Source organism: Nanorana parkeri, unplaced genomic scaffold (genome assembly GCF_000935625.1).
Source record: "Nanorana parkeri isolate BGI_ZX_2015 unplaced genomic scaffold, ASM93562v1 scaffold601, whole genome shotgun sequence".
Lineage (NCBI taxonomy): Eukaryota > Metazoa > Chordata > Amphibia > Anura > Dicroglossidae > Nanorana > Nanorana parkeri.
This window is the reverse complement of record NW_017306869.1, coordinates 467,322-494,614: the sequence shown is the minus strand read 5'-3', so window position 1 is coordinate 494,614 and position 27,293 is coordinate 467,322. Positions and strand designations below refer to the sequence as shown.

General features: G+C 39.8%; 1 protein-coding gene across 1 annotated transcript in view; it reads right to left on the bottom strand.

The window, feature by feature from the left end:
* Positions 1 to 27,293, bottom strand: part of LOC108792118 (E3 ubiquitin-protein ligase HERC2) — a 134,041-nt gene that overhangs the window by 18,599 nt on the left and 88,149 nt on the right. Inside the window, 20 exon segments of the mRNA XM_018562815.1 lie at positions 7,208 to 7,347; positions 7,693 to 7,784; positions 9,920 to 10,081; positions 11,384 to 11,561; positions 14,083 to 14,297; positions 14,375 to 14,573; positions 14,688 to 14,803; positions 14,896 to 15,051; positions 15,677 to 15,802; positions 16,856 to 16,974; positions 17,961 to 18,119; positions 18,222 to 18,353; positions 19,555 to 19,662; positions 19,986 to 20,139; positions 23,760 to 23,951; positions 24,079 to 24,219; positions 24,436 to 24,622; positions 26,096 to 26,270; positions 26,606 to 26,831; positions 27,025 to 27,169. Coding sequence (XP_018418317.1) covers positions 7,208 to 7,347; positions 7,693 to 7,784; positions 9,920 to 10,081; positions 11,384 to 11,561; positions 14,083 to 14,297; positions 14,375 to 14,573; positions 14,688 to 14,803; positions 14,896 to 15,051; positions 15,677 to 15,802; positions 16,856 to 16,974; positions 17,961 to 18,119; positions 18,222 to 18,353; positions 19,555 to 19,662; positions 19,986 to 20,139; positions 23,760 to 23,951; positions 24,079 to 24,219; positions 24,436 to 24,622; positions 26,096 to 26,270; positions 26,606 to 26,831; positions 27,025 to 27,169 — 3,122 coding nt within the window.

Sequence of the window (27,293 nt, the reverse complement as noted above, 5' to 3'; positions counted from 1 at the left end):
AAAAAAAAAGGTCAGGCTGAAACCAAAATTTAGTTTTTTTATTTTATTTTTATTTATTTTTTATAAACTTTAATTTTTTTAAATTTTTATTTGTTCTTTTGTTATTAAATATTTGTATCCTTTACTTTACTTTTAGGGGCTTCGGGGGAAATATTGGGGTCTAAACAAACCCCTGATATTTCCCTTTTAAAATAGAAAAAGAGATTGAGAACACAGAGTCCTCAATCTGTTTTTCTGCACCCCCTGTTATCAATGAACAGGAATCCTCTATGAGTGTTACGGTTCATTCATAACATGGAGGACATTGTGTGTTTACTATAACCACAATCATGAATGAACAGGAGGGGATGTAGATCACTTCCCATTCATTCATAATTGAGGATATAGTAAACATACTCAATGTCCTCAATTATTTACAAACACTCAGCGATCTCTATCACTGAGTGATGGCATTGGCTCTCCTTTCTGACAGCTGTCACAGGAGGCTGGGCGGGGCGGTGTAGGGAGGAGAGCTCAGCTTCCTGTGACAGCGCGTGCTGTCTCTGACCACATACCGCTCTGCCGGACTGCGATAGGAGGCTGAGCGGTGCGGGAGGAGAGACGCCGGCCACTCACAGCGCTCTCCTCCCGCAGCGCTCGGCCGGCTGTCACACCTTCTCTCCTCCCCGCTGGGACACAGAGCAGCGCCCAGCAGGGAGGAAAGAAACCAGGGATGCGCCGATCGGCAGAAAAATTGCACTTTCGGCATTTAGCCAAAAGTGCAATTTTTGCCCGATATGTTTTGGCGACCGATATATCGGTGCATCCCTAATAGAGGGATAACTCCAAATACATGCTGGTAAGTGAATTGCCTCCTATCTAGATGAGCCCCTGTATGTGTATGTATGAATGAAAGTTAGGGACCTTAAATCCTGAGCTGATTGAGGGCAGGGACTAATGTGAATGTGCAGTATGTACATTGCTGGCGCTATAGAAATACCACTAATAAATAAAATTAGCCAGCTGAGGTTTCACCACATATTTATCTGCACATACAGGCAGATAAGGATCATACAGCATGACATTACATATATCAAAGTGTATATTGCGATAAAAGCATTGTGATTACAACACTGGAGAGTTCCACCCGCAGCGTATACATTTTAAGAACATCTGCTTAGAACAGATGGACCTTCAAGACAATACTGAAGCTGTAAATGGACTGTGTAAATTACTAAAGCAATAGCGTATGGTTTTAAATACCTTCATTTATTTACCTTCAATTTCTTAAACTGATGGGAAGGGAATGAATAGACACTATATACCAGCAGCACAGAATGTAAAAGTCAAAATTACACCAAAATTCCAAGTCAGAGGAAGAAAAAAAAATGGTGCTATACCTTGTTAGCACTGCAGTCAGTCATATGTTGTTCTCAAAAGAAGACAGACAGAGTAACAGGTGTGATATCCTGCAATGCCCAACTCAAAATTATTTATAAAAATGGCAAACCTTCAGGATTTTGCATCTGATACTTATCCGGGGAGTTATCACCACTGGAGTCTCTGGCTACATTCACTCTTGCATTCCAGCGTTTAGGTTATTTAGGCACAGGAGAAATTATCTGGGAAGCATAAAGAAATTCCATGCATGCCAGATGAAGTTCTCATGCATTTAGATGTACCTGCCGTTATAAAGAGGAACACTGGGCCAAATTTCTATTAACCCTTGCAGGGGGGCTACCCCCGCACTGCAAGGGTTAACTGCTAGTTTTGATCTAGGAAAATAACAAAGATCCGATATTTTGTCCATTGGACAAAATCCTCTAAAGTAAGAATGCTTTCAAATATATATATTTTTACTGTTTCATTTTATTAATTTACAAAATGCAAAGTGAATATAAGAAATATAATAATCAAATCAATATTTGGTGTGGCTACCCTTTTGCTTCAAACCAGCATAAATTCTTACACTTGCACAAAGTAAGGGATTTTGTAGGATTAGATTCAGGTGTATAAATAACCAATTATACCAAGCAGGTTCTAATAATCACCAATTTCATATGTAGGTTGAAACACAGTTATTAACGGAAACAGCTGTGTAGCAGGCTTAAAACTGGGTGAGGAACAGCCAAACTCTGCTACTAAGGGCTGGTTCACACCACAAACACCGAGTTCCAGTGCGTTTGGCTTCACCCAGAATGCAGGCACATTAGTGCTTGCGTTCCAGTCCAGTGCGTTCTGCAAAAATACTGGGCCAAATTTCTATTAACCCTTGCAGGGGGGCTACCCCCGCACTGCAAGGGTTAACTGCTAGTTTTGATCTAGGAAAATAACAAAGATCCGATATTTTGTCCATTGGACAAAATCCTCTAAAGTAAGAATGCTTTCAAATATATATATTTTTACTGTTTCATTTTATTAATTTACAAAATGCAAAGTGAATATAAGAAATATAATAATCAAATCAATATTTGGTGTGGCTACCCTTTTGCTTCAAACCAGCATAAATTCTTACACTTGCACAAAGTAAGGGATTTTGTAGGATTAGATTCAGGTGTATAAATAACCAATTATACCAAGCAGGTTCTAATAATCACCAATTTCATATGTAGGTTGAAACACAGTTATTAACGGAAACAGCTGTGTAGCAGGCTTAAAACTGGGTGAGGAACAGCCAAACTCTGCTACTAAGGGCTGGTTCACACCACAAACACCGAGTTCCAGTGCGTTTGGCTTCACCCAGAATGCAGGCACATTAGTGCTTGCGTTCCAGTCCAGTGCGTTCTGCAAAAATACTGCTTGCAGTATTTTTGCATTGCGAACTGGACCGGAACGCAAGCACTAATGTGCCTGCGTTCCACGTATGGACGATCGTACTGCGGATGGCCCCTCCCACCCGTGAACGCAAGGTGCCAACTGGCTTCCGTTCCAGAGGCCAAACGCACTGGAACGCAGAGTTTGTGTTGTGAACCGGCCCTAAAAAGGTGAGGTTGCATCAACAAGGTCTCTCACAGACACAATTGCATATATCAGTGCTCATTAACCACCTCCCATCCGCTGGCCATAGGTAAACGGCCGGATGGGAACCTTACAGGAGCGGGTGGGCATCTTTATACGTTCTTCACCTCCCCCCACTCGAGCACGGTGCTCGAGTGGGGTAACTGTCAAAAATGTAAAAAGCCAGCAATGCCTGTTTACATTCAAGCGATCAGAGACGCCCGATCGCTTGTATTAGGTGCGGTTCCCCCCAGCCCCCCCTGGCATGGCTGGGACCAGCAAGGCTGCTCTGTCACAGGAGATCAAAGGGAGATCGTATACCACACCACTTCCGCATTCAGCCGTCATTCCCAGCTATAGAAGCTGGGGAGAAGCTAGCGAAGCAAATCTCTGCTTCATCAGCTTCTCTTGGGGTCACTAGGTGACATTTGGGGTCTTGGAGAGGGCCTGTCATGTAAATTGGCTATCACATAGGGAGCTTCTTATCCCCCTATGCGATAGCAATAAAGTTAAGTGTAAAATTTTTAAAAAAGGAGCATAAAAAAAATTAAAGCATAAAAAAAAAGTCCCCTGTCCTACATACACACGCAAACATGCGTCAGGTGCACCTATGTGCGATAACAACGATTGCACCTATTGTGCCGCACATTTTACATATCACCTGCGACCATCAGAGTCCGAGAAATCATTTTAAGGCCATTAATCACTGATAACACTAAACTGATGAGCGGAAAAAAACGTTTAAAGCATCGCCTATGGCCAATTTTTGGTGTTGTCATTGTTTGCGATATTGCGGGCGCATGCAATTTTAAGGCTTGACATGTTTGGTGTCTATTTACCAAAATTCTTTTACCAAACAATTAGGGTGATAATAAATGTTTCATTACATTTCATAGGGAAACATTTTTATTTTCAAAATTTAAGGCCCTTTTTTTGTTATAGTAAAAAATAAAAACCGCAGTGGTGATTAAATACCACCAAAAGAAAGCTCCATCTGTACCGAAAAAATGGTATAAAATTGATTTTGGTACAGCGTTGTTTGACTGAATAAATATCAGTCAAATTATTGTAGCACTGAATACTGAAAACTGGCCCGGCCATAAAGGGGGTTTAACACCCTGGTCTTTAAGTGGTTAACAGTATAGACTACAACTACCAGGAGTGTTCCACCCACAGTGCACATTTTAAGAACATCTGCTTAAAACAGATGGACCTTTAAGACAATACTGAAGCTGTAAATGGACTGTGTAAATTGCTAAAGCAATAACATATGGTCTTAAATACCTTGTCACAATTCCTTAAACTAATCCGCAGGCAATGAATAGACACCATATACCAGAAGCACAGAATGTCACACAGTCAAAATTAAATCAAAATTCCAAATCCAAAAAATAAAAATGGTGTTATATCTTGTTAGCAGTCAAACATATTTTGTTCTCGACAGAGTGATATCCTGAAATGCCCAACTCAAAATTATTTATAAAAATGGCAAACCTTCAGGATTCTGAATCTTCTTGGTTAGCCCGAGTCTGAAAAAAAATAGTGCACATTGGGGGACCATAGTTGTTTTAGACTCCCATGGGATAATAGCATGCACTCTCACATTCTCCTCCATCCTAACCTTGGCATGCAGGAAACTGTCCCTTTTGTGTCATTCCAAAAGGAAGTACTGCAGCCAGTTAATCTGCAGCCAATAGAAATAGGGTTCCTTCTATTGCAGGAAATTGGTCCTGCATTATGTAGAACATAGGGGATAAAAGTCTATGGTCTTCTAATCAGGTTATAATTATCATATTTATAAGCAACACACACTCCTGGTAATATGCCACCAGAGGAACTGTATGACTGTCAGGCTGAGTTGGATGTTTTGGCTATATTGCTTTGCATTAAGTAAGGATGGCACAAGGGGGATCTGGCCCAACTCTTCTGTATACATTGAAGGTGATCAAAGTTTACAATCTACTTGAACAACATACTTTGGATTTACCAGTAAGGATGTTAACAAGATTGTAAAGTCTTTTACACAATTAGATATTTGCCTAGGCAGTATGAAAGCCACACAATGGCTTAACTATATCAATAGCATGCCATACAGCCGATTTGGGGCCTGGGAGAAGGAAGGGGCCCTCTGGGGATATTGTTAAGGCAAATATGGAAAATACATGTACATGTAAATAAAACACAGATCCTGTACTGTATTTGTAATCCTGAGAGGTTAGTTATACGTTCTCCTTTTCTTTTCCCCATCGGAGTAGATTTTGGGGCTGAAACTAACTGAGTGAGTGATTGTTTGATCGATCGATAATAAGAATTGTTGTCAACGATTCTCATTAACAATTACTTGGTCTGGGTCCCCTTGTTCTCTCTTTCTCGCTGAAAGAAGGTGTTTCATCGGCTCTGTGTTTTTGCAGCGTGATCACCTGCACTGGAACATGCGGTACCACAATGTCGTGCATTCCAGTGCGGTATGATTGCATGAAGTTGTGCATGCAGTTTTATTCTGAAGTAAAATTTATGTTTGCAAGACTTGGCACACTCAATTTGTGTATTTTGAATTTTTTTTAATTTGATGATTGATTATGAAAATAATTGTTGCAGCCCTAGTAGATAAATTGCCTTCAGAGTCATCCTGGCCTGCTCTCTGATATTAACAGTCTTCCTGAGGCTAAAAAGTCTCCTCAGCTAATAACTAAAGACATCGGAGGTCTGCAATTATGCAAAATACAGTCATTGAGCATAGGAGCTTGAACACAAGCTATTATTTATTTTCGTTTTTTGTATTGACTACTAAAAACCATAATGTTCAACATTTCCTGGCTGAGTGAAAGGGCTTAGGATACCACAAAGCCCTAATATATCACACTTAACAATAAAAAAAATTAGATGAGCCTAAAAAAATGCTGGTGAGATACTGAGTACATTTAAGTGTAATTCCCTTCACTTCTGCTCTCTGGCCACTATCTAGAGCACTGGTCCTTAGTAGTCTACTGACAACTGTCCTGTTACCTGTCCTTGGATTAGGTCTACCTTATGTTAAAATCCATTACACATTGTTGACACTGCTAAAGATAGAGGTCGCTGGAGGGCCCCATCTAGAAGTTATTTGTCTTGTGTAAAGTGCTAAATGCTGAAACCCAAATGTCTAACTGAAAAGTCAAAGTAATTACATTTAAGCTGAAAAACAACAGAAGGAAATGCAGGATATTCTAAACCTTTTGCATCTATTTTTTAGCTTTTTGGCTCATATCTTTAATTTTTGAATAAGTTTTGTTTATAGGGTTATTAATATTTAAAGGGTGAGTCTTTTGGCTTCTTTAATTAGTAGCTGTAGTTTAAGATAGGGAATTATTAATTTTATGGTCTAAAAAATAAATTAAAAAAGACACTGTGAGAGAGGACATTCAAAACTGCAGAGCAGTATTGTAATTATTAAGCATGCACCAATACCAATACTGGTATCGGTGCTGATACTGAGCATTTGGGTGAATGCTCCGATACTTACCCTAATACCGGAACTGCCGGTCAGAGGGAGATTCCCTCTGACCGGCAGTGCCGCGAGGCAGCATGGAGCCGGCTTCCCAGCAATAAAAAAAAAAAAAAATGGGTACTTGTACTCGATACTGAAAAAACGGTATCAGTGCATCCCTATTAATTATATAAACAGGAAATTCTTGTTTATTCCATGTTAAATTATTTAAGGACTAATTATGAATGACTCACTGAAAAAGAAATCCGTCTCCAGCAGATGGTAAAAGAAACAGCATTTCAAAGCACACATTCATCACAACAGTTGATGAGATACCTGGGTGGCTCACATTACTTGAACACTTTATCATACAATCCTCCAGAATCGTTTGGATCAAGGTAAAGATCCAACTTCCAATCAGTCATGTGAACTCCAGTGGCAAGCATGGTAAAACTACTGGATGGATAGTCCTGCATGATTACTAGAAGCAGTACTGAGATTTTTACAGAGGGAGAAGCCTTGACAAAATATTAGGAAACTAAAGCACCAATAAAACTACTATATCCTTGGGGAACAAGTAATAAGACTAGCTATTTCCACCGTGAAATTGGCTATAAAGCTCAGGATCTCAGACAGCCTAATTTAATAGTGAGAAAGGTACTACTTCTAAATAAATTCTCAGGCTAGCAACTGTGATTCCAATATCCACACTGAAAAACAAATACTCTTTAGAGATATTCTTGCATAGAAAACAATGTAGCTTACCATCTTCTGTGCAGCATACACAGTGCAATGACCCTGTGGCAATTGCTATAACTTTCTTCCCCTGAAGACCCTGGACTTGTCGCGGCCTCCTTACATGATCATCTGAACCATGACCCAGTCGATGGTAATCCCCTTTTCCCCTGCAAATAAACAATGATAATAATATGATAATGATATGGTTGGCTTACCAAAAATAATGACAGATTATTTGATAAAGATATGAGCCAAACTTAAAACATGTTTTCAACGTAATATTTTATTATCACAGTGGGCTCTATGTATATGGATTCTGCTATGAAGGTTGTTTCTCAGCCAGTGCTCCATTACTTGCCCAGCACAACGATTACCAACAGCAATTTCCAGCTCTTGTAAAAAAAAGAGTTTTGATTGGCTGCTATTGGTACCACTTCCGTTTTTCATGCATTACTTGTCAAAACTAATGTATAAGGGCAGTAACAGGCAATGTTATATGTATAGTAACATACCATGTGTAGACAGCACCAGACTTTGTCAGTGCCACAGAGAACTGAGAGCCACATTCCACTTTGGTAACACCGAGCCCAGTCAGTGAATCAATCTGAAAGCAATATACAAGAAAATACCATACAAGTTCAAAAACAGGGCTAACAAAAAGTCATAAAAACAACAAGTAAATTGGTTCTCCTTCACATACAGCATAACTACCATTTCATCCATTAAAAAGTAAATACATTTTCATATGCAGCTGGGAAATTCAATCAGAATCAGCATCGTGTAATCTAATAGGGGTGAGCAGCACTAGAAGCTTGTTAGATGATTGCGCCACACGTTTCATATCACCGGAGTGCAAGCAATAATTCTAGGGCCATCAATCACTGTTAACACTAAACCGATGAAGGCAATATATAGGGTATAGGCAATTTTGGGTATAGTAGTTTTGTTTTGCGATTTAACAGGCTCATGCAATTTTAAGACTTGACAGGTTTGGTATCCATTTACCAGACGTGACCCCATCTTTTATATGTTACCAAAAAATCAGCTAATAATAAAAGTTTTATAACATAGCGATAGCCGGGGGGTTTGCAAAAACTTCAGTACTTTTTTCATTATATAGTAAAAAATAAAAAGCCCAGTTGTGATCAAATACCACGAAAAGAAAGCTCTATGTGTCCCCAAAAAATTATATGAAATTTATTTCAGCACGGTGTTGCATGACTTAATAAATGTCACTCAAAGTACCTCAGCACTGAATACTGAAAAATGGCCTGGACAGGAAGGGGGTCAACCACCCCAGTCTTAAAGTGGTTAAAGTAGTGCAAAGTGATGTCTAATAGCGGCGATTCCTGGAAGGAGCATCGTGATGAACTCATCAGCGTGCTGCTGCACATTTATTCTTCCTATCAAAGGCTGGGGCAGGCCGTAGACCAGGCGTTACTACAGTATCGTCCTCAGAGAGGTCAAAGGTAGAACAGCAGAATCTGTGCTGTCTGACTATAATCTCTAAATAACAAGGCTGGCTGTACAAGACTACAAGTAGGACCGTTCACATAATGTACTGTACTATGCCTGCCTGCGTCCATTTTTAAAATGGAGAAGCATGAAACATTTATAAACCTTAAGAGGGAATTTACAGCACTTCGCTGTAAATTCGCGGTAAAAAAAACGCGCGAAAAACACGCGTTTCCGAGGGCTACTTGGCTGTATCCCAATGGAAACGCCCGACCAAAACGCCCCAAAGAAGTACATGTACTTCTTTGGGCGTAGGGCGGTTTCCCACGCGTTCGTACTCACGGAAAAACGCCCAGATGGGAATCATGCACATTGAAAATAATGGCATTTCCCTGTTTGAGCGTTTTTCCGCGAGTACGAAAGCGCGGAAAAACGCCCAGGTGTGAACCCAGCCTCACTGAAACCACAAATCAGCATGTGAATTCACAAATCAAGTGAAGGAAGAAACAGCAGTAAACATTAATCCTAGACATGTGCCAAGTAAACAATTGTAGTCTTACAGCTGTCTCTATAGATATAATTATCAGAATGCTCTAAAAAATAAACATACATAGGACTCAGCAACTTGTACAAAACTGCAGGAAGGAGCAGCAGTGTGCCAGAATATTGTGGTCTATTAATGCTAACTAACAGCCTTGTAAACAGTCAGATTATCTAATTAACAGCCTGTGATAAATATTTTACTGACGCACAATATATGTGTGTATCTATCTATCTATCTATCTATCCAACCAGGGTTTATGAACCACATGGGGTATTGCCAGGAAACATTTTTTTCCTTTATTTACTGCAAATGTTTTTAGATGGCAGCTGTCCTAATATATGCCATCAAGAATGAAGGCAGTGGTCAGTAAGTGTGTATGGCTATTAAATAATGTTTAAATTAAAATAACATTTTGTTTCTGTACTTTTATCAAATAATATCATATATGCATAAAGTAAGCACTTTTCAAGCTCAAGATGCTGAACTGTTAGGTACGAGTACCTCTGACCTTCCTGAAATGGTCACAGGCTCTCAGCAATGCCCTAAGGTCCCCAAAGACATGGTTTGGGGGAAGAAAAATTCTGTCACTGCTTTCACTTCACTACAATCCCAGTGTAAACAGCCCGAAATATAAGAAACATCTCCCACAAACATGTAACATTGCGTTTGCACAACCTGAATCTGCAAAAAATACACTATGTATAAAATATAAAAAAAAACAACAAAGAAAAAACTCCCACCTTCATGGGAACTTTACAGCCATCACTGCCACCTCTTCCAAGTTTTCCATAGTCTCCATCTCCCCAAGACCAGACTGTATCATCATCAGTGAGACAGAGGGTTTGAGCATCTCCACTGCCACAAGCAATGTCAATGACATGGTATCCCTGTAAGGCTTCCACCTGTTAACAGAATTAAGCAAAAAAGTATAAATAAAATCACCATCTTAATAAAAAAAAAACATAAAAGAACCTCTAATGATTAAAGACAGAAAGAATTTATCACAGTTTCTGGAGGAAGAACAGGTTGCTATTTGCAACAGACCTTTCTTGATATAGGAAGCCAAATGCCACCTACTGGCCACACAAATTATATGCGTAATTTCCTCACACGTCTACCCACTTTAACCTAGCAATCCAGAAAGCTTTTTATAATACTGCTAGTTTGAAAACCAGTGGTTGGGTGTTTGACAGCATGGAGGTGTAGGATTGATATAACACTGTCTCTGCTTAACTATACCTAAAACTTGGGGAATCCACAGCAGCCAATTAGCCTTATGGAGACCTTCTAAATATATGCAAACCTATTCTGCCTATTAGCAGATTATCAGCAGATATAGAAACAGGTATTCTTAGTAGATTTTCTGGATTATTTAGATGTATTGTCAACATTTATATTCAGTACTAAAAAAGGTAAGAATATTTTCCAATTTCCTTTAATCAGGTAAATATGAAATACTGCATATAAAAATTGTAATATTTAATCAACAAAAGTAGATCTGAATGGGTCAGAGAAGGAACATACCACTATCATCGAACTGCACCGTCAGTAAAAGCTGTTGTCTGCATACACCTATTGTTTCACTTAAAAGATGATCTGCCGTTTTTAAGCCCCCACTTTACCTGCAACTATTATAATTTTTAATCCAATAATACCATTTTTCCTGCAGTCTTTTTGGCAGTCCGATGAGGTCACAGGCCCTTACTTTTTTTCTCCTGTAGTGGTCCCTACTCCTGGACAGAATGGCATTCACGAGTGAGCACCATTCTGATTAAGAGTACTGCAAGTTCAGATCAGCATGTATGGATGCCCCTCATGTGTCTATGAGGGCCTGGGCTCACAGGAAGTTGCCTGGATGACGATAGGCATCATTCAATCCCAAAAAAGCCAACAGCGGTGGACCATGAACTGGTGAGTCTGCAAGCACTGGAGAGGAGGCGAGCATTGCAGGAAGTGTTGCATTTTTTTATTGTTAGAGCTGCAGATAATTATACTTGAAATTCAAGAAAAAGGTAGGATAGGGCTTTAATATTGAGCATGTCCTAACAGAATTTAAAAAAGGAGGATCGTTAACTATGGCGCATTCTAATTCCACAAACCTGAACCCACAAAAACTGCAGTAGAGAGTTGAGCTGTTTGAAAACTGTATCAGAAACTAGAAGACAAAAGAATGTGAAAGAAAGGTGATGCTGCCAAAGACTCACCAGTTTGGGTTTCAATTGATCTTCACTGTCACCATGACCCAGCCGCCCATACCGTCCTTTTCCCCAAGTATAGAGTTCGCCAGCTGCAGTTATACAAGCACTGTGCGCTCCTCCAGCAGCGATATCTACTACTTCTGTTCCTCGAAGGGATTCAATTACACGAGGCCGATCACATGGGCTAGAAAAAATAAAACATTAAAACATGCAAAATACAGATTACAAGTAGAAGAAAAATTATAAGCATAACAATAATAATAAAAACAGAAGTGATACAAGCACATAAAAGAGAGTTCAACAAAAACAGTTAAACAGGTGCTACTCTGTTGCATCATCCATCGGCTTCTTGTATTTCTCTCCAGTAGTAACCCTTCCCACCATTACACACCGAATGCGTTCTCACAACCATAGATTTAGAGCTACAGCTGGTGGGCTGAATTTTTACACCCAAACTGAATACCTTTATGAGAGAGGCAATGGGTCTAGTTATAGCGACACTAAACTCAGGAGTTAAATCTTAAAAATCCATTAAAATACTATATTAATAAAAATGAGGTTTATTTGTGTATCACTCAGCTGTAAATACTCAAATCATCTTTAAATTGGTACTGACACTGCCCTTCCTTCTGGAGGGTGGCTACTTTTGTTCCCTATGGTCCCAGGGTGTGTGTTTGTAAAGTAGCAACCACTCCAAGCTCGCTCACGTGACTGACTACAATCTCATGTTCAGTTTACTAAATTGTATTGAAGTCACAGTCTATCACAGGAGCAAACTTGGAGCGGTGGCTACTTTACAACACACACAGGGACCATGGGGAACAAAAATAGCCACCCTCCAGAAGGAAGTACAGTGTCAGCATGAATTCAGAGATGATTTGAGGGTCTACAACTGAGTGATGTACAAATAATGTCCAGTTTTGTTAATAGCTAGGATACTTGAATGCATTTGTAAGATTTAACTTCAGATTTTAGTGTCACATTAAGTTTAGTATAGCCAAAACTTGAATATATATATATAGACATATAGAATCTAGGTCAAGTCTTTATTGTTGTCTGTACCCCAACTAGGTATATTCACACATTCTGTCATATTGACCATAGTCAGAAATAGGGATGTCCCAATACCGATGCTAGCATCTGAATCGGGCCCAATACAGGGCATTTTGACAAGTACTTGTACTTGTTAAAATGCCCTGAAGCTTGCGCTGTTTTCTTTTTTACCTTCTGTCGTGGCTGGGGTTAGGGTCCTCTGGGTAGGCTGGAGGAGCGTTGCATCACTGCTGTGGGCGGAGCTCCAGGTGGGGTCTAATGTAGTTGGCTCGCGACTGCCCAGAGGACTCCGCCTGTAGCTCCGCCCACAGCAGTGACGCAACGCTCCTCCTCTCAGCGCCGCCGACGTCGTCCTCACATGAGGAGAAAAAAAATCATTCGGCACCCCATGAGGCTCCATTGAACAGGCACCAGTAAGTAAGGGCCTGTGCTGCTGAGATGGCAAGTGGTGTAGTTTTTGCCACTTTGCCAGTATTGTATTTATAATCTGATTGCAAGTGTACATTTACTTCTTCATATAGAGTATTAGGTTAAATCATGATCCATAGTATACTACATACATAACATGTAGTTGTACTATGGATCATGATTTAACAGGGGGATAGGGGATAATTGAAAAACTCTATTGCTGTAATGTACTCTATATGTAGTACATGTACAGTACTAGCAGAGTATAATTGTAAATGTATTGTCTGCACTGTATTAGCAGTATATACTCTATATGTACTACATATAGAGTACATATAGAGTACACACTGCTAATACAGTGCAGACAATACATTTACAATTATACTCTGCTAGCATGAATGGGTTATATGATCTGTATGTAGCCCTGTACTAGGGATCATTTAATCCATTCATGTTAGCAGAGGATAATTGTAAATCTATTGTTGCAGTGCACTCTATAGTACATGTACTATATACTACATATAGAATGCACTGCAACAATAGACTTACAATTCTCCTCTGCTAACATGAATAGGTTAAATCATGATCCATAGTACACAACATGTAGTTGTACTATGGATCATTTAAAGTCACCTGCCCCTTTAAGAAAAAGTATCGGTAATTGGTATCAGCAAGTACATGAGGGGAAGTACTTGTACTTGGGCCTGAAAAAGTGGCATCGGGACATCCCTAATCAGAAAGATAGTGTTGGCAAAATCAAACTTTTACAGCTGTCACCAGAACAGGAGGTGAGGTAAATCTTGGCAAATGTCTTAAAGCAGAATTACCCTCCTTTTGTAGATATTCTTTCACTCACTGTTGTGTCTCCACTACAGAGAGTAAAAAGGAACACCAACAGAACACAGAGTAAACCAACAGAGGTGTTAAACTATCCCTACTCTTTAAAAAAAAATTAGAAAAGCTCATTTTACTCTTTAAATTAAATACTTCAAACCAGCCAAATGATACCTACAACATTATGAAAACTCTATTATTAAGCAATAAAGGCAGGCAGTTAAACAAAAAACCTGTCAGAGTTTCTAACACTATGGTATATAATTCTAAAACAAAATTTTGGTTAGACTTCGACTAGAACATTGACATTTTTGATCACTTGTGATCATTTCGAAGATGGAGGTACTTCTTGGCAAAGTTTATGTATTTAAGATGTTGGAGTACATTTGGAATGATTAATTAAACTATACCTTCTGTTTCCATGGCCTAGTTTCCCATCTTCTGCCTCTCCCCAAGAATACACCTCTCCTTCAGAGGATAAAGCAAGGCAGTGCTTGCCACCAGAATTTACTGCCACCTTCTTCACAAATACATGTTGAATGGATTCCAGCAGTGTTGGTGTGGACACGGACTCTGTGCCACCGATTCCCAGCCGTCCACCAGCCCCATATCCTGTAGCGTATAACTAAAAAAAGGAGAACACAGTAAGGCTCAAAGCTCTAGATAGCAGCATAAAGTTTGTTTTAGAACCTTCAACGTTACCTTCCCATCAGCTGTGACAGCAAACAATGTTTGTTCTCCTCCAATCAGCTGGATTGGCCTGAGTGTTGCCAGTGCTTCACAAGGGGTTGGCACCTTCACTTTAGCACCTTCAATCCCTCCAAGCTGTCCTCTGTGATTATGACCCCAGCCATAGATGGTTCCACTTCCACCAGCCGACAATGTCCAATCATCTGGTCGTCTACAAAGAAATCAGTTTTGTTCTATAAAGCCTTCACCATAGCCATCAGTGCTTTGGTTAATACATTTAGCATTATTATTGGTGGATGCTCGTAGGGCACCCAGTACTACCAACCTGTTCATCCATTGAACAAGCTGTTCATCTTGTTGTCTCCTGAACATATCATGACTTTCATGAAGGGCGTTCATGCTTTCATTATCTGCCATTAATTCTCGTATCTTCTTAGCAACCTTTACAGATAGATACAAACATTTGAAGGATGAGAAAGAAATCTTAAATTTTCAGCTATAATAGTTCCCAAGATTTATGCAAAGCTGTTTACCTCATCCAAAAATAGTCGTGGTAGTGGTGTTCTTTTGTCTAATGCTACAGCAACTCTGGAAGCCATGCAGTATCTTCTGAACCAAGCCCACTTGTGAGTCTCTGCACAGCATGGAAGAGTATCCAACTCTAGGTCACAAGCAAGGGCAACCAACACCTACATGTGAAGGTCAAAAAAATGAATAATCCAAAAGAATTTGAAGCCCTTTAGACTTCAAGACAGCAACAAAGCCACATCACACATTTACAGTCAGACTTGTATTTGATAAAATACTTAAAAGTATTACTATGCTTGGTGTTAACTGAGAAGAACAAAGTCAGCATGCTTGGAAAGTACATCATAAACCTATTGTGTACTTTGAGAACATTTTTTGCTAGTAACATTGTATGTGTACTCTTTATTTTATACATCAAATAATATTGGTTTTTTTTTTCAAATTTCTTTATTTGCTGCGTCTTCTGCCATCCCAAACACACACACACACTTTTTCAAATTCTGCTGGTCCTCATGGGTTACCCATCAACACATGAAGCACCTATAGGAACAACGTCACTGAAGAAATTACCCCACCTGGACTGCATCCCAGGAAAGAATCAATACATACATTTTTTTACATTAAAGCAAGGTTTCAGGATAACAAAAATTAATAACTTTTTAACCACATATTTACCAGTACATGTTATGATTATTCTGTATTCTGAGCGGTAAAGAATAATTACATTTAAGAAGGTAAGGTAATCATTTAGGGGAAAGACAAAGAAAGATAAAAACTGGACATTACCTTGAAGAATGGGCTGTGGAGTAATTGTTTTCCTCCTCTTACAATTGGGTCTTCGTATTCAAATTGTCTTTGCAACGCTTCTGGCAGTCCCTTTACAAGAGCAGCTAATGCACTGCCAGTGAAACTCTTTAGAGAAATAAAAAGACACAACAAACAATAATATTAATCAGCATAAATGTACCCATTACAATTTTTTAAAGACATGGTATCAGATTTGTTTTTCCAAGCACCTTTTGGTAGTATCACCGTAAAATAATACCATAGTATAGGTGGTGCTTGGTTACTGAGTAAGAAGGGGGCGTGGCCCCGGAAACGCGTCATCACAGGAGTCCCGTGCTGACACACAGGCATATGTGCAGGCATTCTACAGTTGCATAGGCTCATCTTTATGCTTTTATTGATCCACTTTTGTGAGTATGTTTTTACTCTGTATTTGTACTCAGAATCATTAAAACCCTCTACACTAGGGTGGGCGCCCTTCTCTTTTTTTCTCTGTGTATATATACACAGTCAAGTGTAAAAGAAGGTACACACTTAAAACTAACATGGTGTATTCATTCTTATATTCTAAAGTCATGAAAATGCAGACTTGGCATGTAAAGAAGTACACCTCTACATTTACCACCACCTCAAGTCTATGAAATTAGAATCAGGTGTTCCAGATTACAAGCCAATGATCAGACCACCCTTATGCCTCGTTTAGAGGAGAGGTTAAATCAGGTGGCTGACCTGAGGTTTTACTGTCAGCTGCAATGTTACCACTGTGGCTGGACAGTGTTGTATACAATGCCATGGCCGCAACTCTTTGCTTCACAGATGGACAAAATGATACAGCAAGTCACGTTTGGCAGACTAAAGGCAACCATAGAAGTGAATGGGACAACATCGCAACCTCGTCCCAACTGATTGGCACGCAGATGCAGCGCGGTAAGCATTTTTAAAATATGTAATGTTTCCCAGTTCAGGTATTTTAAAAAGTCAAGAAATTCCATAATCTGCAGACCTTGTCATGAAATTAAAATTTATGACAGCCTCAACAATCACAAAATCTGAAATATCAGTTCTGTAATGCTGGCACATATATATATATATATATATATTTCATATTCTCCTATACCAAGTATTTTTACTTCCCGTACTATAGTATTCACTACAGACAAGCAAGAGATAACTGAATACCATTGCGCGTGCCTCACTGTCTCCATCTCCCAGGAGTCTATTGATGTTAATAGACTGTCCGAACTCAGTTGTGAGAAGCTTCCTTAGTCTCTGTAAGGCCCACATCCTGTGACCTGCAGCTGAAGAAAAGCATTAATGGAAGCTTTAAGGTGGTTATACAAATACACTATTTAGTTCATTACTAAAAACATATTTAATATTTAAAGCCCAATAAACCCTTATTTTAAATAGGTTAAATACATTCCAGGTGCTTTAAAACAAAAAAGGTTTTTAATGTCTCAGTTATTTTTCTTTCTAAAGCAGCTGCAGCCCGAGTAGAAAAGCCAGTCCCATCCCAGCAGCTGCATGGTGGGACTCTTGCCATCTTTGGGGAAGCAGTGATCTCATTGCAATGGTCAGACATGCCCCTTACTCAGAGCTTTAGCTCTACAGTAAGCAGAGGTCATGATCCCCTCTTACTGGAGAGCTCTGGCTCTGACTCAGCAGGGTGTGCCCCAGTCCTCTGCGAAAGAGATCACTGCTTCCACATAGACAGCAATGGTCACATTCTGCAAGATACTACCAGGGGACAGACATTTCTACTCAAGGTGTGGTTGTTATCTAAAGAAAACAAATTATAAGACTTTGAACATCTTTTGATTTGATCCATCTGGACTGTATTTAGTTGATTTAGAGTGAAGGTTCAGTTGGGTTTAAAATACAGCTAAGTGCCTAAATACCGTATGTCTTTACATAAGCTTCCTGTAATCCACAGAACCATTCTAAGCCAATAAGAACCCTACTGCTTTGCAAAGTGCCGTTAGTCGAAAAATGTAAGCTAGACACAGGAAGGAACAAGGATGAACTTGTAATTGTGCTGCTGCTTATATATTCTCCAGTTAGCAGCCTGCAGGATCAAGCTGTATAGCAGGGAAAAGGAAGGTCACTGGCACAGGGATGTGCCTAAGGCCGGGCTGCCTGAATACTAAGACTGACGGAATAGATTTACAAATCTTTTGGCATATTTATTTTACCTGTGTATTTACAGTAGCTGCTTGTCAGTTATGTCAATGCTGAACTTCAGGCATCCTCATAATAATTTAACAGACTCTATTTATGGACATACCTAGTGCGCTGAGCTGGGCACAAGCTGCAAGGGATGCAGCCAGACGAGGAACAATTCCCCGATTGGATGCAAAATTTAGCCGGAAATCCAGAAGACAAGTGACCAAGTCCATGGAAGGACAGGACAATATGCATCGATCTGACAGGAGATCTTTTGGACCTTATAAAAAAAAAAAGCACATAACCTTAAATGGTGAACTCTTATTTTTTACTGTGGAGATTTGCAAAATAAAGAAACAAGATGCAAAACAAGGATAATTACCTGCAGCAGGCATAATGGGATAAACCGTGAAACGCCACCCCCAACCATTGACTGACCCATCACTGATGAACTTCCACTTCAGTTCATCTCCCGGAATTCGCAGTTCACTGGACCAGTCAGACCACTCGCGGCCTATCAAGCAGAACACAGTAGTAAAAGCCAAAAACTTGAAAAACATAAAACAATAATGTACTAGTATTCTGAAGTCTGCTACCTGACCCCAGAACTCCTTTTTCTCACATAAACTACTTGAGCTTGGGGGCCACATACTGTATATATTGTATATCAGTAGTTTTCTCTACATTTTATGGTGCAGCCTAGGTGTGCTAAGAACCGATTCCCGACGGTGTAACATGTTAATATGTCCAGTCACAGAATGTGTTCTTGTAAAAAAACATTTGAGTCCTTGTTAGTTGGGGGCAGCAGGAAAGTACCCATGCAAACAGCTCTAAAAAAAAACCCTCTTCATGATGATCTGTCAAGATTGTGTTAAATTTGCAATACATTAAGTTATGAACCACAATGGGGAAACAGACTTTTGTACTGATTCTGTCAAAATACTGTCATCTCAGCAGCCAAAATCGATACTATAGGTAATATGTTATGTACAGCTTGGGCTAATGAAAAATACTTTACCCACAGCACCCACATCTCTGCCAAGCAACACAACCAATATAGCCCAATCACTGTGACACTGGGCCTCATTAATCAAGATGAAGGAATAAAAACTGTTGCTTGTGGTCAACCAATCAGATTCCATTCTAAGCCAAAAAATGACAGCTAGTTAAAGGAGGGGGAAATCTGGCTGGTAGTTAGGAGGCAGCACAGACATTTATAATATCCAATAAAGCCCACCTGAGTTATCTGCGCAAATTTCATATACTTGCAGAAATGAATGTCACAAAAGGGTAATTGCAATCTCTAACTATAAAAAACATGCCATTTTCCAGGTTAGAATTCCCCTAAACCCTTTTATCTATAATACTATTTTATAATCACAGACACACTGCACTTTGAGGCATAAGAAAACAAACTGTTCATATTTGTTTTATAAAGACAAACCTACTACGGTGTTTAATATGGTCCGCAATTAATTAATTGCGTTCGTATCCTTTTTTTCCCAAAATTGCCCAAACTTAAATATTTATATAGATTTCAACCCAACAAAAAAAAGAGTAAAAAAAAAATGGCATGCATCAAAACCATTTTATAAAAGCTCTCAATACAATCTATACAAAATAAAACAACTCTGTTCCATGACAAATGAAGAGAACCCACAACTCCGACATAAAAAATGAAGTGAAAACCCAAAATATAAACCGTTGCAAATCACCTGATCTGACTGACACCATCCTGTTGGCCCCATCCATTATGGTGAGTGGGTCATGGCGGCGCTCCGTCGAACACTGGCGATCAAATTCTACTCTAAGGCCTTCAGCACCTATACATCCAAAGAGTACTTTGTTTTTATCACAATCATAAAGTAACATAAAAACTCCCATGAACAGCTATAAAAAATAGCAACAGAAAAAAGGTATAAAATACCATTGGTGTACTGTGTGGGAGCTAGGTGCACCTTTTGTCCATCAACAGGAAAGCCATTTATGTAAATACTCTGCTGCTGAGAGCACTATCATTTTATAAAAGACTGTTAAAAACAAGAGAAAAAGCCTAAGCTTTAGACAAATGGATCCTAAAGTAGGTGAATCATGTAAAGCCTTTTTAGTAAAAACCTACTCTGACCCAAAATAGCTGTGTACCTACCTGGTATTTTAACAGTACCGCTGGTTGAGGTGTCGTCAGTATACGGGTGGCTACTTTCCACTACGACAGGCTGCGAGGACAAGCGGCCGCTCTGGGAATCTGTGGCCACATCTTCTAACTCTGTCACGCATAGTTCTAGCAACATATCCGCTACCTAAAAGCAAGTTATAACTATTAATAAGGATCTACAACAAGTAGTGAAATGACATTACTTTATCTTAATTTTGTTTTTTTGCTTAAGCAAGGCTGCTGAGCAATATCAATTACAGTAAATGGGGCAAATACCAAGTCATTCTTTAGCTGTTTTAACTTTTTAATAACAATTCCACCCAAACTGCATTTTATCTGAAACTTCTTGTTTTCACTGGACTGTGAATTCGCTATATAGTCGTTTATAGTTCACAAACTGGCGACAAGTTCAGACTGTTAAAGTAGTATTAAACTCTTTTTTCAATTATGAATACAGATGAAACAAATATACGTTGCCAAACAAAGTATTTCTTGACATGTTTGCCCAATCACTTCACAATAATCGTGCTTCCAAACAACTGGCTCCAACTCTCAGTTCGGCTTCCATGAACTTCCTGTCCAGTACAAGTTCACAAGGGAGAGCAAAGTCCCCAGCCGTTGTCCATCTAGTAGCTTGGAGAAGGGAGGAGGGAAAGAGGAAAAAGCAGGGAGAGGGGAGTGACTTGATCTGCTATGCCGGTGTGTTTGTAGAAACACACACAGCTTACTAGCACACACAAGGGTGGCTCCATAGGGCCCTGCAAGGGAAAGAAGACACCCTAATATAGGATTAAAGGGCCAGTGCTCAGTGGACCAGCCGATTCTTCAGGAAGCAAAATCTTTTAAACATCAATTAGCAGGATTCATTGTAAGTGATTTAATCAGTATTTTAAATAGATTAAAAACCTTTTCACTTTATTATCACTTTAAGACAGGAATAAAAGGAGCTTTCCTGACTGGGATGCTATTTGAAGTTAAAAAACGTTCTTCCACTGAGAAATTTCCAGTGTGGGATTCTTCAAGCTGAACTCTAGGCACAAAAAAACTAAATTTAAATATATCCTTCAATAGCCAAAATGATATAAATCCACATGGTGTGCACCAAATGCCTTTACAAATCCAGTTACCTTGTATAATTAGCAGTAACATCATCACTGTGCTGTACACATCCTGAGCAGAGGGCAGAGCTGGGGAAGGGACACAACAGGCTCACCCACTACAGGACTACAGGCTGCCTGCAGAAAACTAGAGTAGGGAGTGGATATACTGTAAAGGTGCCCATACACCTTACAACCATCGCAAGACTTTTGTCTTGCGATGGTTGTAAGGTAATTCAAAAAAGGTACGATCTACCCTACTTGGACAGGCAGTTTGTACTTGCGATCATCGCAAGCCCGACCTGCTGAAGGTGCGGGCTTCCGATGACTGCAATGCTGAACGGGCAGTGTGCGCTTGCGGCATTTGTCTTACGAGCAGGCCACAAACCGACAATTGTACGACTCTCGGCGGGATTTCGAGCCTGCTTGTAAGACAGAAGATGTGCGACCGTACAGTAGAAAAGGTTGCACGCCTTCCATACACCTGCCGATTATCTCACGATCGCGTGATTTCTCGCGATTATTGTACAATAATCGGCAGGTGTATGGGCACCTTTAGACCACTTTAGAAGGGAGAGAGCAGCATTGATTGGTCTTTATTTCAGGTAGTTCCTGTACAGATGCAAAGTTTCAAACTGGATGACTGCACCGATCTGGAAGAAATTCACAAATCACACCAAGATTCAAGGGAAAACATCTCTTGCATTTAGACTAAATCTGATCATGCCAGAGTTCATCTTTAAATGTTATGACCCCCTCCATGTAGAAAAGTATTAAGCTTATTCCAAACGCACCAGCTAAATCTCAGCGGTCCATATATAATACATGGCCTTGCATACAAAAGCTGGAGGAAATGAAAGTTTAATAATATCACAGCAATCCAAATGTTTTATTTAATATCTTCCATCCTGCAGTAGAAATATTACAAAAACCCAATATCTACAGCATTTGGTCTCATGTGCTAAGACATACCGCAGACGTTTCTTTCATATCTGGGGACAGTTTTAGCCTTTGTAATTCCCGGATTTGGCTCCTTAATTATATTTTCTACAAACATGTCCACACTGCATGGACACCAAATGCCTAAAGTGCTGGTACTATGAACTTTTTGATTCACCCAACAAAATGTACATTTTTATTTGATCGCTGTGTGACTGCCAGTAGGTCCAATAGCAATGGTGGCTCTAGCGGGGTAATTCATTAATTTTCCAACACAAACATCAGTCTATAAATCATGCATAATACATTTGTATCATCCTTTATTAGCCATTAACTCTATATTCCTAGCCTTAATTTTTCTACTGGAGCCTGTGCCGCTACTGCCTAGAGGGGCATCACTATTACTTTCTGCTTACAAAGGTCCCTTGTTTCATCCCCCAATAATACTTTATGGCAGTGTTTTTCCGAAGCATCAAAAGCAATAGCTCCCCAGTCACCCAGAGATATGGTAGACAATTAATCATCACATCTGACACAAATTCCTCTATATAACTGCATGATCCAGCAGTTTTTTGTCTTTAAATAGAAACTTCTGACATCAAATAAGTCATATGACATGTTACACCTTCTATCACACTTTGGAAAATAGAGCAATAGAACTTACAGCTGCATTCCATAGATCATCTTCAGCAAGTAAACTCAAGAAAAAAGCCACAAACGTATTCGGGCAGTGAAGGAGACACAACTTGAATTAAATAGATTTAGAATGGCCCAATAGGGAATACAGGAAATATGTATACCTGATGTATGCATAAACAGAATGAAATGAAAAGTGAGAGTTTAGCTCACTGCTATGCTACAAGCATTATGTATGCTTTCATTCCCTCTATTTTTACATACTAATGCGACACAATGTATTTTTTTTTTACCATAAGGCCTCTTCACTACCATATCCATGCCTCTCCTAGCTTTCCCAGTTGCTTCTGGTCCACTTGTCTCCACTCGTTTGACTAGTGGAGCCTAGTGCCCACTAGCCCACTGGTCTCCACTCGTTTGACTAGTGGAGCCTAGTGCCTACTAGCCCACTGATCTCCACTCGTTTGCCTAGGGGAGCCCAGTGCCTACTAACTCACTGGTCTCCACTCGTTTGCCTAGTGGAGCCTAGTGCCTACTAGCCCACCGATCTCCACTCGTTTGCCTAGGGGAGCCCAGTGCCTACTAACTCACTGGTCTCCACTCGTTTGCCTAGGGGAGCCTAGTGCCTACTAGCCTACCGGTCTCCACTTGTTTGTGTAGTGGAGCCTAGTGCCTACTAGCCCACTGGTCTCCACTCGTTTGCATAGTGGAGCCTACCTACTTCTATTTAAAAGCAAAGCTGTAAAGAAAAAGCAACTGGAGGCAGCTGTCGCAGACTTCACCTAAAATGCAAATGGCCTGGCTTTGAGTCAATGATTTTAAACAGGAAAGGGTGCAGGAAAGGAATTTTAGCCCTTCTCCAAATTCCAGGAGCTGCATATTTTTCCAGGTCAATGATTCATAGCACTGAATCCAAAGAATAGCCAAGAAAGTCAGGCAACTAGCATTTTCAGAAGGATCTACAAGAACAGCCCCAATATTTCTCTCATGCGGGAACGTAAAGAACATGTCTCAGCACACAGTGTGCAAAACACATTTTAAATATAACTTTATAAAGAAGGGAATATATGTAACCAGCAACATTATTACTGACCTGTGGATAGGCAGTTCCCATGCCTGACAATACAGCAGACAGAACTTCCTTGCCCTTTTCTCCAGCTCTGTTAGAGACGGCCAGTTTAAGAAGGTCAACCATGACTCGTGTGTCATCAGGGATAAGCAAGCTGGTAAATTCATCCAAGCACTGGGGTTCAAGGCCTGGCACTTTGTTCTGGCTTTCCACATCCTAAACACAGGACAATGATTGAGTATTATGAAGTTGGGGTAGAGAGCAAAGGAAGGGAGGGTCAGACCACATTAGTGTCACATTCCACATTGAATCATTTCATATATAATGTAGATTTGTCACTCACCTCTTTGGTTTTGGTCATTGTCTCCGCAATTATGCTGGCTGCCCCAGGATCATCTGTAACAGGAATGAACGGTCGAGAGGAGGCAGCAGAAGCCGAAGGAGTAACAGCCGATGGAGTAACAGCATCTTCTGTTTGGGCTACCTACAACCAAGCAATTAAAGACATGCCATCCATTTAATGTGCATACTAAGGAAACAGCAAATAATAAATTAAGCACAATAACTCGGTTTCCAAATCATGCGTCAGGCCATATACCACAGGGTTCTCCTGTATCACTCCAGTTAACGAGAATTATTTTTTTTGTCTTATTCATTAGGTAAATTCCCAAAACAGTAAAAATGCAAAAAAAATCTGTACCTCTCCACGTCTGTCTTGCCAAGGGCTGGGACTTAATCTTTCCTCCAAATCTATTGTTAGGCCTGTATCATCTCCATTAATAGGACTAGATGTGCCTGACACATCGGACGGAGGGCTTGTGGATATGGATGGGCACTCGACTGGAGCAATCATACTGGCTGGCATTAAAGCTCCAACAACAGCATCCCTACAGTTGAGAAAAAAAAATACAAAACTAAATTAAAAAACAATAGTAAGCTGTGATACACAATTTTGATAGGTCACATGTCTCCAAAAGCACGTTGCATATAGTATTCACGAAGGATTTATAAAGCAGACACTTATAAAAGCATTACTTTGTTGTTAATCAGCACATTGGAGACGCTAATGAATGAGCTATTACATGATTTAATAATGAGATGGCAGTTGGACATGCACACAAGCATAGAAGCCAAACACTATATCAACCCGTTACAATAAAGCTTATATGACACAACCAAATACGTATGCACTTAGAAGGCAGGTCTCAGTCCCAGCGTTATTCTAATCATTCTTTTACCAGATAAATCCAACCAAACCTAAGGATGTCACACTTTCGGAGACCGATCAACCGGAGGTATCTGCTGCAGTTCTTAGTTTTAAGTGCTTATTAGGTGTAATCATTATTGAATGATCCTGCTAATATATGAAAGCAAGTTTTTTTGCTTAAATATGAATATATATTCATATGGCAGAAAGTCATCCTCCTGCACTATGGATCAGTTTGCAGCAAACGTGGAATTTTTATGATTACTTTTGCTGGAGGTACTGGTGTCAAATATCTCTGAAGACTATTAGATAATTTTGACGAGCACAAAGCTTTACATTTGTTTTAAAAAATCATAACATGCATAGTTTCAGCAGTCATTGCACCAGTAAAGAGAGTGCAGAATTCTCCACACCTCCCTGCTAAGTGAGTGTTTGAGTGTCTCTACAGACTGCAGAGAGCCTGAGGTCAAATATTAGCCAGGTTAATGCATGGAAATGGAATCCTTCTTTAATGTCCTTAGGTATAGCGCACTTGAGTTGTCACCTCCCTCATTTAAACGGCTGTTGTCAGGTTTCTTTTTACAACACTGGGGCTGACAAAGTGATTACAATAAAAGCATACCCAGCACTTAGCATAAGCAGCTGTATTGGCATACCTTTATGACAATATACAAAACAGAATAAAAGTATACATATAACTGTAAAGGAAAGATTTTTTACGCTCAACGAAACTGGACCTTTACTTTATACAGAAAATGTACTTAGATGAAAGCAATAAACAACAGCAACTAAAACACATTCAAATGCCTACACATAATAGTTGAAGTTGGGTTTAACTATATTCTACTCTCAAAACAGGCATTAATCAAACTCCCTCCAATAGAAACATTTAATTGCTTCTATAGCAATTATAATTCTCAGCCCCCCTCCAAACTACAGACACACAAATTCAACAGATTTCTTTAGGGTACAATTGTTTTGGTGTATAGAAGCAGCTGGCAACAATTACCATGAAAAATAATGGGTGTAGGAACGTATGATCACTAATAAAAGCTTACTTCAATGCAAATTCATTTATATAGGCATTCTCCAAAGACTTGTTTAGCGAAAAGAAAATAGCCTGCAAAATCTGTTGACCTGCAATATTTCCTACCTAGCGTACATAATCTGCAATGCGGTCAAGATGTGAGACAGTGCTTGCTGCTTAGCTAGGTTGCCGTCAATAGACAGCAAAATCTTTGCAAGGGATGGCCGGTTCGGCTTAGCGTTATTCACACCACTGATTTTATTGCTGGAGGATGATGAAGACTCTGGATCTGAAGGCACACCTACAAAGAAGAACATAAGGAAAGTTTATCACAATGCAGTAATGGCAGCCTATTAAACAAAGCCTTTTCTTGCAAATCAAAGCTTACAATCTCTCTTGTATTAGAGAAGATCTCCACTTTTAACTTGGCAGTTTATAGTGGGTACAGATCTCCTTTGTAAAAGTCTTTCTACTGAGGCCTAATAATACTACATCTGATTAGACATTTAATAAAAGCAAAAGGCACTGCAGGCAAAGTATCAATTACCAGGCTCAAAAAAAATCAGGTAGCCCCATGCAACTACATGTCACATTTTAGACTGGAAAATTCTTAAACATATCTCAACAGTTAAATACCAAGATAGGAAGCTCCAAGGGGGTCCCTGGCAGTCTGGAAAAGAACAGGTTCGTGGACAGATGGTGTTGCCACATCCACTGTTGTCCAAGCCACACTGTGAGAAGATCCACAAGCAACACGTGTGATTTTCTGCCCCTCTAAGCCATGAACGAGGGTAGGCTTTCTGTTAACCGTAGTGGTTCCATTTCCCTGCTGCCCATGATCATTATCTCCCCATGCATAAACCTGCAAAGACAAGGATACCAAAAATGTTTTTAAATGCTTTTAGTAATTTTAAAATTAAAGAATTCACATTCAAGAGGAAGTTCCTGATGTTTGTTTTTGAAAGCATGTCTTTAAGTAGAGGGATGGTTATCCCCAGATTCTACTATTCTATAATGTGACCAGGATGAGCAAAGAACAGGTCTGTCCACCTTACCTGCCCTGTGTCAGTCACAGCCAGACAGTGAAGAGCTCCAACAGCTACATGAACAATCTTCTTTGCTCTGAGCCCTTCCACGACTTGAGGTTTTCTTACATGGACATCGGTGCCATGACCTAACCTGAAGTAGTCTCCTTTCCCCCTAAAATGTCAGAGCAATTTTAGAATTAGTACCTTCTAATATTCCATGTGATTGCTGTATTTTTCCCTGTTTTTATTGGAAAAACAGGGGGGGGGGGGGAAAAAAACAAAGGAAAGAATGAGTC